General features: G+C 35.5%; 1 protein-coding gene across 2 annotated transcripts in view; it reads left to right on the forward strand.

The window, feature by feature from the left end:
* The first annotated feature begins 6,772 nt into the window (after window positions 1–6,772).
* TEX9 (testis expressed 9) overlaps window positions 6,773–17,068 on the forward strand; it is a 196,079-nt gene continuing 185,783 nt past the window's right edge. The window contains exon 1 of one of the 2 annotated variants that reach the window (XM_035708884.2): window positions 6,773–6,919. In XM_035708884.2, the coding sequence (XP_035564777.2) occupies window positions 6,794–6,919 (126 nt within the window). In that variant the 5' untranslated portion in view covers window positions 6,773–6,793. The remainder of the gene's footprint in view (window positions 6,920–17,068) is intronic. The other variant, XM_025472705.3, reaches the window with a different exon arrangement.

The raw sequence follows: 17,068 nt of genomic DNA on the forward strand, positions 1-17,068 counted from the left end.
GGAGCCCACCAAGATTATTAATGATAATCTTCCTTAGGTAAAGTCAATTGATTATAGATGTTAACCACATCTGCAGGATACCTGCATAGCAACACCTAAATTAATTGACATGAGCCTTTATGTTCCAAGTGGAACATAAAACTAACCATCATACTCACTAAGCTCTTTATGTCATGTACTGTGTCCAATTTCATTGAGGAAAATTTGAGATACATTGTTGTATCTCAGAACAGTTTAAGGTATACAGCAGGATGGTTTGATTTGCACATATTGTGTGAAATAATCACTACAATAGATCAGCTAACATCCATTTTCTCATGTAGATACAATAAAAAGAAAAGAAGAAAAGAAAAAAGGGGGGAAAATGTTCTGCTTGTGATGAGAACTCATTGCATTTGCTCTCTTAATGTTCCTTACATAGCAGTGTTAGCTGTATGTATGTCACCATGTTGTGTGTTACATCTCTAGTACTTACTTATCTCATAACTGCAAGTTTGTGCCTTTTAACCACCTTCCCCTAGTTTCCCCTCTCCCACCCTCTGTCTGGTAACAAATCAGATCTGTTTTTCTACAAGTTTTGTTTTTTAGATTCCATCATTAACTGAGAAAATTAAATATCTTTCTCTTTCTGATTTGTTTCAGTTAGGATAATGCCTTCAAAGTCATCCATCCATGTTGTTGCAAATGTAAGATTATATTGTTTTTGGCTGAATATTATATATTTCATTGTATATTTCCAATGGGATATATGCATTACATATATACCTAACACAACCTCTTTATTCATTCTTTGTCAATGGACACTTAGGGTATTTCCATGTCTTGACTATTGTAAATAACACTATGAACATGGACGTAGAGATATCTTTCAAATTACTGTTTTTGTTATCTTTCCAGGAGTATAATTCTGGATCACGTGATCATTACATGTTAAATTTTTTTGAGAATCCTACATACTGTTTTCAACAATGGCTATACCAATCTACAATCCCACCAGCAGCACACAAGAGTTCCCTTTTCTTCACATTCATGCCAGCATTTGTTATCACTTGTCTTTTTGGTGATGGATATTCTAACAAGCATGAGGTGATATCTCATTGTGGCTTTAATTTGCATTTCCCTAGTGATTACTAATGTTGAACATCTTTTCATATATCTGTTATCCTTTCATACATCTTTGGAGAAATATCTACTCAGGTCCTCTACCCATTTTTTAATTGTTTTTGTTTTTTTGTATTGAGTTATAGGAGTTTTTTATGTTTTGGATATTAACCTTTAATCAGACACACAGTTAGCAATTTTTTTTCCCTTTCTGTAGGTTGTAATTTGACTTTGTTGATGGGTTTCTTTGCTGTCCAGAAGCCTTTTAGTTTGATATACTATCATTTGTTTATTTTATATTTTGTTGCTTGTGCTTTAGGTGTCAAATCCAGAAATTATTAAAGACCCAGGTCAAGGAGCTTTATTCCTATGGGTTTTTTTTGGGAGTTTTGTGGCATCTAGTCTTATATTTAAATCTAGACTGAGTATGATATTAGCTGTGGGCTTGTCTATATATACCCTTCATTATGTTGAGGTATGTTCCTTCTGTGCCTGAGTTTTTATTATGAATGAATGTTGAATTTGTCAAATGTTTTTTTGGTAGCTATTAGCATGATCATAAGATTCATTCTGTTAATGTGATGTATCATATTGTTGATTTGTGTATGTTGAACCATCTGTGCCTCCCAATATTAAATCTCTTTTGATCATAATGAATGGTCCTTTTACTGTGTTGCTGAATTCAGTTTGCTAGTATTTTATTAAGAATTTTTGTATCTATATTCATGGGGGATATTAGCCTGTAGTTTTCTTTTCTGGTAGTATCCTTTCCTGGTTTGGATATCAGAATAACTTTGGCCTTATAAAATGAGTTTGGGAGTAGTCCTTCCTTTTTGATTTTTTGGAAGAGTTTGGGAAGGTTTGGTGTTAATTCTTCTCTAAATGTTTGCTAAAGTTCACCAGTGAAACCATCTGGTCCTGGGCTTTTCCTCTTTGGGAAGTTTTTGATTACTGCTTCAATCTCCTTACTCTTGATTGGTCTGTTCACATTTTCTATTTCTTCCTGATTCAGTATTGGTAAGTTAAGAATGTTTCCATATCTTCTAGATTATCTGGTTTATTAGTATATAGTTGTTCATAATAACTTCATAGGAGTCTTTGAATTACTGTGATGCCAGTTGTAATGTCTCCTTTTTTATTTAAAATTTTGTTGGTTTGGGTCCTTTCTTTCTCTTTTTTAACCCTTGGTTAGTTTATATAAGGGCTTGTCAATTTTGTTTATTTTTTTCAAAGAACTAAGTCTTAGTTTGTTTTAATCTTTTCTATTGTTTTTCTTTTCTCCATTCTATTTATTTCTGCTTTAATCTTTACTAGCTCATTTTTTCTACTAAATTTGGGCTCAGTTTGTTCTTTTTTTTTTCTAGTTCCTTAAGGCATAGAGTTAGGTTGGTTATGTGGGATCTTTCTTGCTTTTTAATTAGACATTTACTGCTATGAATTTCTCTTGTAGAACTGCTTTTGCTGCATCCCACAGGTTCTGTGTTGTGTTTCCATTTTTGCTTGTTTTAAGGAAATTTTAAATTTCCGTTTAATTTCTTCTAGTTTTATTTTACATGTTCAGAGAAGATACTTGAATGATATTAATCTTGTTGAATTTGCTAAAACTTGTTTTGTGACCTAACATATGGTCTACCCTAGAAAATGTTCCTATGTGCTTGAGAAGAAATAATATTCTGCTGTTGTTTGACAGAATGTTCTGTATATGTCTGTTAGGTCCATTTGGTTTATAGTGTTGTTCAAATCTGTTATTTCCTTATTGATTCTCTGTCTGGGATGATCTATCCATTGTTGAATGTGGGGTGTTAAAGGCCCCAACTATTATTGTAATACTATTTTACTCCTTCTTTCTTTTTATTTTTAAATTTTTTTTTTTAGCTCTGTTAGTTTTTGCTTTATGTATTTAAGTCCTCCAATGTTAGGTACATACATATTTATAATTGTTATACCTTCTTGATGTATTGACCTTCTTTGTCTCTTTTTACCATTTTAGTTAACTCTATTTTGGTTGATATAAGTATAGCTACCCCTGCTTTTTTTTTATTACCATTTGCTTGAAATGTCTTTTTCTATCACTTCTGTCTATGTGTGTCTGTAAGGCCATGGTGAATCTCTTGTAGACAGCATATTTTTGGATCTTGTTTTTTTTAATCCATCAGTCATTCTGTATCTTTTAAATATGGATTTTAATTCATTCATGTTTCAAATAATTATTGATAGTTATGACTTACTGTTGTTATTTTGTTGTTTTCTGATTGTTTTGTAAATCTATTGTTCCTTCTTTCTTGTCCTGCTGTTTTTTGTGTGATATTTTTGATGTTTTTTGGTTTTAGTATGCTTTGACTTCTTTATTCTGTTTTTTTTTTTTTTGTGCAATGATCAGTCTTGCATAAAATATCTTAAACTTACAATGTTCTATCTTAATCAGATAACAACTTCAATTGAATTTATAAACTTTACACTTTTACTTATCCTCTTTCTCATACTTTCAGTTATTGCTGTTACAATTTATGATTTTTTGTATTGTGTAGCTAATAATAGATTGTTATAGCTATGGTTATGTTTACTACATTTTAAAGCTTTTCATCTGTAGAGTTATAAGCGAATTATGCACCACTATTACTATATTGCATAATCTAAATATGATTATATATTTATACCTTTATTAGTGAGATTTACACTAACTTTTTATGGTTTTATGATGTTGATTAGTGTTCTTTTGCTCCCACTCAAAGAATTCCCATTTAGCATTTCTTGTAAGGCAAGTTTGACGGCAATGAACTCCCTCAATTTTCTTTTGTTTGGGAAAGTCCTTATCCTTTCTTCATTTCTGAAGGACAGCTTTGCTGGGTATAGAATCTTGGTTGACAGGAGTGTTTTTTCAATATTTTGAATATGTCATCTTGGTCTCTCCTGGCCTTAAAATTTTCTTCTGAAAAATCTGCTCAAAGACTTATGGAATCCTCTTGTATATTACTTCTCTTTTCCTTTACTGCTCTTAAAAGTCTTTGTCTTTGACTTTTGACAATTTGATTTTAATGTGTCTCAGTATAGCCCTATGCAAGTTCAACCTGTTGGGGGCTTTGGGCTTCATGAAACTGGATGTCCATTTCTCTCCCCAGGTTTGGAAAGTTTTAAGCATCATTGCTTTACAATGATGTCACTTTTTCTTTTTCTTCTCCTTCTAGATTTCCCATAATGCAAATATTGGTCCCTTTTATTGTGCCCTATAATGTCCATAGGCTATCTTTACTATTTTTCATTCTTTTTCCCCCCTCCCCTAACTAGTTAATTTCCAGTGTTTTATTACTTCTGAGTCACTGATTCTTTCTTCTACATGGTCAAGTTTACTTTTGAAACTCTTTATGGGATTTTTTAGTTCAGTTATTGTATTTTTTAACTCTAGGATTTGTTAATTTTTTAATAATGGTTGCTATTTCCTTGTCAAACTTCTCATTTTGTTCATTCATTGTTTTCATAATTTCATTTATTTTTTAAAGAATTTGTTTATTTCAGAGAGAGAGAGAGGACATTGGTGGTAGGGGGAAGGATAGATGGAAAGGGAGACTCAGACTCCCCACTGAGTAGGGAGCCCAACACAGGGCTCAATCCTAGGATCCTCGAGATCATGACCTGAATCAAAGGCAAACACTTAACTGACTGAGCCACAGGCACCCCGCCTAATTTCATTTACCTGTCTATCTGTTTTCTTGTGGGTCACTAAACTTCCTTGAGATAATTATTCTGATTTTTTTTGTGTGACAGTTCATGAATCTCCAGTTCTTCAGGGTCAGTTATTAGAGCTTTATTAGTTTCCTTTGGTGGTGTTACTTTTACCTAACTTTTCATAATCTTTGATTCCTTATACTGGCATTTGTACATTTGAGTAATCTGACTCTTCTTCCAGACTTTACAGGTTTGCTTTGGCAGAGACAGTTCTTCACCAATCAGTTTAGTTTGGGTGTCTGAATGTGTCTGCTGGTAATATCCTTTGGCAGGTGGAGTCTGCTATTATGGTCTATTTGGGGGCAAGGTAACTATTAGAACTCTGGGACAGAGATGAGGAGGTGCATCATTGGTTGAGAACTGTTGGATAGGACTGCAGGCTTGGTTCCTTATCCAAGTAAGGCTATAGAATGGGCTCTACATTTGTCTGGACTTTCCAGTTAGGCTTACTAGTTGGTCTGGACTGGGTGCTATATTCAGTAATAGATGGGGCTATGAATTGCCTTCCTTGGCCTATCAGGGCAGCAGGATAGAACTCAGGGCTTGAACAGCTCATTGTTTGGGAACCAAAATCAGGCCAGAGTGTGCACTGAATTCCCTCATTGGGTGAGGCCACTGCTTTTGCTCTACATATGGGGAAGCCATGGGTTGTCCTTTCTGTTCTAGTGCTGCTGTGTAAATGGTTGTTGAATGGGCTATGCAGCATTCCATGTGCTCTGTTTAGGTTCCCTGTTCAGACAGGCCAAAGGCTATATTCAATGATGAGCAGGGCTATGAATTAGATTCCCTGCCTGGGCACAGCAAGAGAAGCCGCTTTAATGCCAGTAAAGCTCTTTGTTGTCTTAAGCCAACCTGCACCCCAAGTTCCCTGACTGAGCAGGGCCACTGTTTGTTATGTAAACTATCAGCTCTGCTCATCCGCCTCTCAGCACAAGTGCTATTGGGCCATACAGCTTCCAGGTGTTTTTGCCAACCCTTCTGGTCAGATGAGGCCAAAAAACATAGCAGGTAATGCTGTGATTCAGATCCTTACCTGGGCTAGAGGGGGAGGAACTGCTCAATTTCCCAAAGTCTCTCCAGCTGGGAGGGGCTGGGAACTCCCTTCAGCCTTGGCTATGAATTGATCCCCCTATCTGTTCACAACACCAGAATTCCCCATTCAGGGTATTTGGCTTTGCTCTGTGGATGATCAGCTGTGCTTAGCTGCCCCTTGACTTGAGTACTGCTGGGCCGCACAGCTTCCAGGAGTAGTTGCCAGTACCTCTGGTCAGATGGAGCCGGAAGGCACTCTCTACAGTGGGTGGAGCTGTGACTCACCACCTTGTCTGGGTGTGGGCAAACTGGGCTTAGCATTGAAAAAACTTCTATTTTGAGGATCCAAATCAGGTAGGTCTGCACCCTGCTGAGTTCCCTAGTCAGAGTGTGCCTCTGACTTGGTTCTGCAAATGAGCAAAGTGACTGGTTGAGATTACTACTCAGTTATTGTCTGTATGAATTTTATCTGCCAAGATCTGTGTGCTGGTTGTTGCTGGCCCCTTTCCCCTTCTCTGTCACAGCCAGATTCCCAGTGTTCATCCCCTGCAGATTTTCCTGCAGTCCCCATGTAGTGAGATCAGAGTAGGGGCTCCTGAAATGTTACCCACAGTACTGAGGGCACTAGTTGTCCCCGCTGGGTTCTCCTTTCCCATTGGAAGAACCAGAGGCTCGGGGGAAACCTCTCTGCATACTGCACTGGCCTGGGGTAGGGGCATGTTGTTGGTACTTCTCTTATCCTTCTAATGCAGTCTGTCTTGATCTCTGGTCTTGTCTCTGGTCTCTGTCTTGGTCATGATGGGGGTGCTTCAGCCTCATCCTATGTTCTAGGGTTCACTCAGTGGTGTCCTGTTCTTGTTATTCTTGGAAAGTGAGCAATAGTCAGGAACAACCTATGTCACCATCTTTGTGACATCACTTCCTATCATGAGATAGGATGTATTTGAGGAGGGAAAGAAGTCTTTGGACATGCTTCTTACGGACCTCAGGAAAGACTATTTCCTGTCTAGTAGGCCAACTTGTCTCCTTTCCTTGGATGTACTTATTTTCAGTCTTCTTTCTTGTAAGTACTTATTCCCAGCAACTTTCTATTTTTCTTTATCCTTTTTGTTCCCCCTTACTGTTACCTAAAATTAGCCAAGGGTCTACTATGGTTGATATTAGTATGTTGTTTTTCCATTTATAGTGGTTCTAGTGTATCTGTAGCCTCATTCTCAGTAAGCATAGCTCTGTAGGTTGTCTACCTTATCCTTGGCTTCCTTCTATGGCTGCCTTATAAATGGCTCTATTGTTGTAGGCCTCCATCCTTGTCACTTGTAACCCTGGGCCCCTGCTTAAAATAGGGCTCAGCTCCAACAAGAGGGCAACCAGTCCCCTGGCTAGATAGTGACCTATGAGTTAACTGAATATAAGAGCTTTACCCAAGGAGAGGTTAGTAATTATCGACAAACTAGTTCCTTTCTTGGAGAATATGAATATGTTAGAAAGAGGGTTAGACAGTGGCAATAAAAACAGTAGCTGAAAAACATGCATGAGAAGGTGGACCTCAAAAACCATTCGACCACAGCAACCAGCAGAGGCAATAAGTAAGCTGAAATTGTGCATAGACGGCTGAAAAGGCTTCCAGAAGATAAGATAGTTGCTTAGTAATGGAAGGAGCAATAGGCCTAGGGGTTGAGAGGAACTGAGTAGATTTCCTCATTGAGCTCCAGGGTAAGGAGGCACAAAAGAGGAAGATTATTGTCCAAGCACTGGGGAAATCCAGAATGACCACCCAGAAACCCAGGAATAGACATACAAGTAACCTCATAGAAACTTGAAAGACAGCTAGGCAACTAAAAATTCATTTAGATTCCAAGATAGTGCTAGCAACTGATTTATCTTCTCAGACTCCCAGGAAAAGGTACCCATTGCTCCTTTACTTTGGTGTGAATCTCATCTGAAAGGCTCAATCATATGTCAAGAACTGCATTCTATTGAAAATCTTCCCTATCCATTCCTCAGCCCACCCCCACCCTGGTTAAGTTAGCACTTTTCTCCATCCTATAGTACCTTGCATAGCCTTATGTCAGAAATATGATCATGTTATATGTTAATTGTAGGTTTGTCAATTGCTTATGTCTGCCCTTCCCAACCCTGGCTCTCAGTACTGTGAACTAACTATATGAAATCAGGAAGTATGTTTTCATTCTTCTCTATATCTTCAACATACAGGGACAACATAGTCCCTACCATAAAGTAGCTAAACAATAAATATTTATTGAATTGAGTTATTGAATTGGAGAGAGCTCCTTTTGTTTAGGCCAAAGGGAGAAAAGCAATGCCAGAAAAAAGCAGAATGGGCCCATAAGAAAATTTATTGGCTTATCCATAATAATGTAGAAACTGAGAACTTAATTAATCCATACTTAAAATTTATGTCTCCATGACTTTACAAAAATTTCCAAACCAGTCAATTTTGTCTGTTCAGTCTGACATCTGGTCCTACAATTCTCCTGGTTTTTGTTTGTTTGTTTGTTTGTTTGTTTTTAGAAAGAGAGAGAGGGGGACATGGACATGGAAGGGTAGACAGGGAGAGAGAATCTTAAGCAGACTCCATGCCCAATGTGGAGCCTAATACAGGGCTCAATCTTACAACCCTGAGATCATAACCTGAGCCAAAATCAAGGGAATCAAGAGTCAGATGCTTAACCGACTGAGCCACCCAGGTGCCCCCAATTCTCCAGTTTTAAAGGTACTTTGGTTAGCCCTGTACTTTTTAAGGAGGAGTTGCTGTGCTCTTTCAGCCTCTAGTTTCTCATCTGAATTCGGATCCATACTCTTGGGTGAGCCAGGCTTCAGGGTTTTTCTCTGGGACATCCTCTGGGCTTTGGAGCTTAGAGGCTAGGATCCTTATCCCGACTTACCCGCTTGCCACTTGTGTAGTCCCAGGCAAACTCCTAACTTCCCTTGAGCCTCAGTTTCCTAATTGATACAAGTGGGGATAAGAACAACTCCCTTGTGCAGTTAAGCCTGAAGGTTTGATGGAAAATATTTGTGAAAATACTTAACATAATGCACACAGTGAGCACCTAGTAAGAGACAAACGTGAATTTCCCTTTTTCCCCCTCTTCCTGGGGAGGTTGAAAGAAAGGTAAGGGGTGATGGTAGAGGGCAAGGGCCCCAGCAATGATAGGAACCCTGAAAACCAAAAGTTCCAGCTGCCTAGGTGCCCATGTACCACCACCTTAAAAATGAGAAAGTACAGGTTATGGCTACAAAAACACTGTGCCCCTAAGGCAGCTGCTGCAGGAGATAACCTGATCAGAGCATGAAAGGACATACACACCCTGCCAGGCTGAAATTGGGGCACAGCAAATAGTGAGATAGGCACCAATCATGGCAAGGAAAAAAATTTTTTTTACCTACAACAAACAGAAAACTTGGGAGATTCATCAAATGCTATTTCAGAAAGCTCTGGGAATGTACAGGGTTTCTGATGGCAACCTCTGGCAAATAACAACTCTAGGACTGAGAAAAGAGAAACAGAGGAAGATGTGGTATTAGTAATCTGTTGCAAAATCTCAGAGTAAACAGGAATTTTAAACATATATTCATCCCTTTTGAGATCCCTAAAGAAAGCCAAATGAAACAGCTATTCTTATTTTCAGGAATTTCAAAAACCAGGTAATGTGTGTGTGTGGGGGGGGGGGGGGCGGTGCGGAGGTCAGAGTCTATGCTTTCTAGCCACTCTAGGAAGAGTTCCCTTAAATCAGCATTAAAACGGTTAAAGTTAATTTGTGATGTATTCTGAACAGGCTACTACTCAGCAGTCAAGGGATTGTGTGTAGCAGGATGGAGGTAGAGTTCCAAAACAAGATTAGCTTGATAGCCAAATTTTTCTGACTGAAAATGTTACAAATGTCACTGATTGCTGCTGCCTAATATGTCAAGTTCGCTATTAGCTGGGAAAAGTGGCTAAATCACTACAGTTCTTCTGCAACCAGTGTCTCCTTACCCTATGAAAGAACATTTTAAAAATAAGTAGACTACCCAGGCTAGTTTTGTTTTTTGTTTTTTTTTTTTTTTTTTTTTTAGATTTTCTTTATTTATTCATCACACACACACACAGAGAGAGAGAGAGAGAGAGAGAGAGAGAGAGAGAGGCAGAAATATAGGCAGAGGAAGAAGCAGGATTCAATCCCTGGACCCTGGGATCATGCCCTGAGCTGAAGGCAGATGCTCAAATGCTGAGGCACCCACATTTCCCTACCCAATCTAGTTTTAAAGGCAAGTGACTTACGACTAAATATCCCTTTCCACTATCATTGGTGAAAGTCATTTTATCATTTTGAGTACCTTCAGAGATGTTGTTGAAGTAGGGCTTCAATTTCCTTTCTGTATCAGAGATACTCTATCTTTTAAAATGTTTTGATATAAAATGATAAGATCTTAAGTTACTACCCAGAAATAAATTATGTTTAATGATATTTTAGGAGTAAATTAAAGATTCTTATTTATGAAGATTGAATCAAGATGTCAGACTGAAGGAAACTTAATCTTTACCAAATCTTATGAAATGACAGAAAATATTGAGAGATGGGTGTGGGAAAAGGGAGAGAGAAATAATTGGTAACACGTTTGGGAACAAAAAGTGTCATCAATGTATCAGAAATTTTTAGGAGATGGTGCTATCAGACCTTGGATGAACAAATTAGAGCAATTAAACCTCAAATACTCCTAAGCTTAAGAGAGCGAGGGAGGTAGAAGCAATTTCAGGGAACCTCCAAGCTCAGAGAGAACAGATTCAGTGAATAGGGGGAGCTAATCCTCAATCCAGAAGGATTGAGACACTGCATGTGGAGCAGCTAGACTGCTGATCCCTTCCCTTTTCCTGCTTCTATTGGTCAATATATTAAAGCAGTGAGCCTGTGGGGTCATGGGAGACAAAAAACAGAATAGAAGAATGGATCTCAAGAGGGAGAGGGAGACTCATCACTCTGAAAATATTCTGCCAAGCCATATGTCTTTCCCTTTCCCAATAATCACCAGAGTCAATTCACATTAAGCAGAAATAGAGTATTAATAGGTATTCTCATTAACAAAGTACAAGAATAATCAAACACAAGAATAATCCACATTTCTAGAGGCACCAAACTCAGTAAATTCTGAAATAATACCCGAGGAAAGAGAGCTAATAAATACAATAAAATGAGAAGTATAAATTTATTTTATAAATATTATCTTAGAATTTTAAGAAAAATAAATAAAATTTATAGTTACAAGTATTACAAATATAATAATTATTCTCAAAGAGATTCAGGATGTTATTACATCCATAAAAATGAGGCAAACAATGATGTTAGAGATTAGAAACATGATTTTTGAAATAAAAGCCTTAATAGATATGCGTCATAGAATCTTCTTGAAAGTATGACTATAGGATGAACTTTAATAAAATAAATAAGGAATCCAAGAAAGGTGAAGATGTTCAAGAAACCGTGGAGAGAAAATAAATTATTTGATGTGTAGTTATCTAAATATAGTATATGTCTAAAAATCGGTAACATAAAATTAAAATTTAGATTAGATATTGGCAAACTTTTTCTGTTAAACACCAGAGAGTAAATATTCTTTGCTTGTGGTTCATGCAGTCTCTGCTACAACTACTTAGCTCTACTGCTATAGACCGAAAGCAGCCAGAGATAATATGTAATTGAATGGTCATGAGTATGTTCCAATAAAACGTTATTTACAAAACAGGCAATGAGACAGATTTGGCCTGCAGGCCAAACCCATTCTAGATGGTTGCAACATAAAGACATCAGAGACAAGGCATGATGAAGAGATAAGAGGGAAGTTCTAAAAGCATGATAAAAAATACATGCACACATACAAACAGATGGCAGGAATAAAGTCAAATCATCAATAATCATGTGACAGTGGATATAATATATGACAAATGGAATAAATTTCTTCAACAAAGATAGAGAATATCAAATTTAGTAGAACAACAACACATATAGCTATAAGCTATTTAGAAGAACCACATCTAAAAAGATTGAAAATAAAAGCAAATGCAAAGATATGTCAGGCAAGTACAAAAAGTAGCAAATATGTAACAATGTTAGACAAAAAAAATGCAGAAAATTTAACAAGATAAAGAACATTCTTATTGATGAAAGAAACAATTCCAATGTTGGTAAATTGAACACCAATAAAAAATAAATTAAAAAAAAGAAACAATTCCATAAGAAGCTTTATTAATAATGAACTTTAATAATTCTAACAATATAAAATCAAAAGTTATGCTTAAAATTTATAAAGTAAAAACTGATAGAAATATAAATAGGAATGAAAATGCATAGCCATTTTGGAAGACTTCCACACACCTCAGATAAAGTAAGAGTGTAGGGAAAAAAAGTAGGACAGATAAAGTAGGAAAAAAGCAAGGATAAAAAGTATTTGAATAACACAATAAAGAAGCTTGATTGAATAATTAGAAAGGGTTTTGTACACAATAAATGGTGAATGCACAATCTTTTCAAACACATGTGCAACATTAACTAGCCGATAAAACACAAAGACAATGTTAATAAATTCCCAGGTAAGAAATCATTCAGATCACATTCTTTGATCACACTGCAATAAAATTTGGAATTAATAATGCGATACAATTTTATAAACTTGGAAATTAAAAGCCATTCCTTCAAGTAACTTTAAATAACTTTAATAAAAAAGAATTTTAAAGAAAGTTATCAAACTGCTCAGAAATAACAATACCTAAGGTTTATTAAACATTACTATACAACCAGCTTTGTGCTACATGATCTACATGGATTGTCTCATTTTATTATCATGATAATCCTGAGAGGTTGATTCCATTATCATCTCATTTCCCAGATGAGGAACTGAAACACAAAGCTCTATTAAATAGCCTGCTTAAGGGAACACAATCTATAAATGACAGAGTTGGGATTTGAACCTAGATAGTGTGGTCTGGAGCCAGTATATTGACCACTACAAGAAGGATAGTAAGATCATTACAATTCAAAATCTATATATACTCAGAGAAAATGCATAATCTTGAATGCCTACATAAGAAAAGAAAGATTGAATAGAAAAAAAGAAAGAAAGAAGAAAGAAAGAAAGAAAGAAAGAAAGAAAGAAAGAAAGAAAGAAAGAAAGAAAGAAAGATTGAATAGAAGTAAATCTTGCATACAGCTCAAGAGGCTAGTGGAAGAAAAATTAAACTATAGAAGGAAGGCCTTACTAAAGAAAAAAACAGAAATGAATGAAATAGAGTGAAGTAAATACAGATAAATTAAAATCTGATTTTTAAAAAAGAATCAAAAATGTTAAAAATCTAGAATATCTTATCAAGGTAAGTGATAGAGAATTATCAACAAAAGAAATGAAGAGGGGCATAACTATGAGGAGGGTATGGAGTATACTCTTAAAAATCTGAGATAAATGGTGAACTTAAGGTAATAAATTAGAAAAATCTAGATAAAATAATTTCTAGAAAATATAAAATCAAAGTTGATCCAAGAGGAGATAGGCACCTTAAAAGAACAAATTAACAGTGAAACATTGAGAAAGTTCTCATAAAAAGTTACCAAACACAGATAGTTCTGTAAGCATAGAACAAATAATCCCTGTGCTAAATTAATTAACCCAAAGTTTGGGAAAAATAAAAAGTTTTCTAATTCATTTGCATTCGGGCTGACATGGCTTGGATATTAAAACTGAACAAAGAAAGCATATACTCATTTATGAACACAAATACAGAAATCCTAAGTGTTAGCAAAATGAATCCAGAAATGTGTTTTTTAGATTAATACATTTATATAGAAATGTAGAAAAATCATAACTAAGTAGAATTTATCCAAGATAGTCAAAGCTGATTCAAAATTCAGAATATATTAATGTAAATCATATGCTCAAAGAAAAAATGATATAATTCTCTTAAGAGATGCCAAAAAGCATTTATACAATTTGACATCTATTTTTTATTAGAAATAAAACCACTTTAGCAAACCAGAAGTAGGAGAAACTTCTCTATTTGAATGAAAAATATCTGCGTACAAAAGCATCCTGCCTCATCATAAAATATTAGAGGTTTTTCCACTAAAGTTTTTCAATGCTGTTTTGAGAGTCCTAGCCAGTGCCGTGGGATGAGAAAAAGAACAGTTAAAGGTGACAAACCAGGAGACAATATTTTCAACTTGTTTTTGAATACATTTTATTAAATGTAATAAACACCAAAAAATCAACAAGAAAATATAAACAACCTAATAGAAACATGTATGAAGGATATAAATAGTCACTCCAGTAGGAAGAAATATGAATAATGAATAGACATGTAGTTTTTTAAATTGAAGTATATTTGACACACAATGTTACATTAGTTTCAGGTGTATAACTTAGTGATTCAGCATCTCTATACCTTATGCTATGCTCATCATAAAGGTAGCTATCATCTGTCACCATAGAATGTTATTACCGTATCATTGATTATATTCTTTGTTGCTATACCTTTCAATCCCATGCCTTATTCATTTCGTAACTGAAGACCTGTACTCCTCCTCCCCTTTACCCATTTTGCCTACCCTCCCTGCCCATCCCTTCTGGCAATCATCAGTTCATTCTCTGTATTTATGGTTCTGTTTCTGCTTTCTGTTTGTTTTGTTTTTTAGGTTTGACATAAAGTAAAACCATTTGATATTTGTCTTTGACTTAAGTCATATAATTTTTTTTAAAGATTTTATTTATTTATTCATGAGAGACACAGAGAGAGAGAGAGAGCCAGAGACACAGACAGAGGGAAAGCAGGCTCCATGCAGGGAGCCCCATGTGGGACTCAACCTCGGGGCCCCAGCATCACACCCTGGGCCAAAGGCAGCACTAAACTGCTGAGCCATCTGGGCTGCCCTAAGTCATATAATTTTAAGTAACAGTGAATTGCTTTTTTTTCTCTTACCCTTAGAACTAGCAAAATTTTAAAAGATTGATAATATTTATGTACCCCTGAAACTAATGTTACACTGTGTGTTAACTAACTGGAATTTAAAAACTATTTTAAAAGGTTGATAATATTTAGTGCCTATAAAGATGTGAGGAGCCAGGTATTTTTATGTACACTTGGCCAGAATGTAATTTGTAAGGCTTTCTGAGAAAGCAATTGGTAGAATTTACCAAAGCTTTTACTCTACAATTTTCTTTTACTCAGTAACTTTGTTTCTATAATTTTAGCCAAAATAAATTAATTTTTCATAGTGTACCACAAAGTACTTGTTTATGTGCACAAAGAAAACTTAAGAATGTTTGGTGCACCATTGTTTTCAATGGTGAAAAAAATAGGAATAATCTAAATTTCTACTAGTTGGAAAATTACTGAATTAATTATGTTACCTTGATATTACAAACTTTGTGTACCTTTAAAAAAAATGAGACTGATCTGCACTAGATATAGAAAGAGCTTTAGATGTATTTTTAGGGTAAAAATAAAATTATAGAATTATTGTGAAGCATTAATGTATATTTTTAAAATGTTACTATACATTGGCATATATTTATGCATATAAATGCATAAAAATTGATTTGGATTTTTGATTGATTATTGATTATACAATCAATTGATTGTAACACTTGATTAAACACTTGATTATTTTCTTTAGGGAAGACAGCAGAAATGAAGATAGGATTAACATTTCACTCTATGTCTTTCAGTGTTTGAATCTTTTAGTGCAAATATATTCATTTAGGGGCACGTGGGTGGCTCAGATGGTTAAGTCTCTGCCTTCGCCTCAGGTCATGATCTCTGGGTCCTGAGATGGAGCCCCACATCAAGCTCCTGACTCAGCAGAGAGTCTATTTCTCCCTCTTCCTCTGCCTCTCCCCCAACTTGTTCGTACGCTGTCTCTCAAATGAATTAATAAAATCTTTATTAAAAAAAAGAAAATATATTCATTTAATTTCTGTGATTGAAAAATGTGGGTTTTTTTTTTTTTTTTTTGCGTTTTGACATACTGAAACTAAAATGCACAAATTGTAAGTATATATAGCCCAAGTGAATTTTTACATTGGTTAATCACGTAACCACTGTCTAGATCAAGATGTAGAATATTGGTGCCCAGAATGCTCCATTATGCTCCTCCATTGTACACACCACCATAGATTATTTTGCCTGTATGAAATTCATAGAAATAGAATGATACAGTTTGTTCTAGTTTTGTGCCTGGGTTTTTTGGTTTAGTATCATGTCTGTTATACTCATCCATGTTATCAGTTCTTTTTAACTGCTTGCTATTTACAGGCTATTATGAAGAAATCTGCTATGACAGTTTTGTACATGCCTTTTGTGGGACATGTTCATGCATTTTCTCTTATATACCAAGTGTTAGAACTGGCAGGTCATAGGGAAGGCTTTAGTAGACCCCAGTGATTCAAAGAAGTTGTAACAATTTTTTCTCCAATTGATAACGTATGAAAGTTTTAGTTCTAGTTGCTCCATATCCTGACCACCACTTCATATTGTCAGTCTTTTTAATTTTAGCCATGCTGAGTATGCTGATATTTTATTATGGCTTTATTTTTGTTTGCATTTCCCTGATGACTGATCATAAAGAACATCTTTTCAGAATCTTATGTCCATGCTTAGTAAACTCCTCTGCAAAATGTCTCCTTAAGTTTATTGCTCATTTTGTGTGAGCTGTTTATCTTCATTGATTATCTTTTTCTTATCAGGTTGTAGGTATTCCTTAGATATTGTGGCTATGAGTGATTTGTTGGATACATATGCTGTATATATGATTTGTGTGTATATATATGTATATATACAAGGATACATGTGCATATATATCACAAATATCTTTGTGTTTTAGGCTATGTCTTGCTGTTTGACTCTTTTAATGCTGTCTTTTGAGAAGTAGAATTTCAGAACTTTATCAACCTTTTATGGTTCATGTTTTTTTTGGGGGGGTCTTATTTAAGAAATCACTGTTTACCCCAAGGTCATAAAATTCTTCTGTTATCTTCCAGGACAGGGGTCAGCAAATTATGCCCATGTGGTAAAGTTTTTGTATATATTTTATTGGAACACAGCCATTCCCATTCATTTATATATTGTCTAAGGATTCTCTTGTGCTAGAACAACAGAGTAGTGTAGTTGCAACAAAGATTGTGTCACCCACAGTCAAAAATATTGACTTAAAAAAAATTTACCAACCCC

Source organism: Canis lupus, chromosome 30, assembly GCF_003254725.2.
Source record: "Canis lupus dingo isolate Sandy chromosome 30, ASM325472v2, whole genome shotgun sequence".
Taxonomy (NCBI): Eukaryota; Metazoa; Chordata; class Mammalia; order Carnivora; family Canidae; genus Canis; species Canis lupus.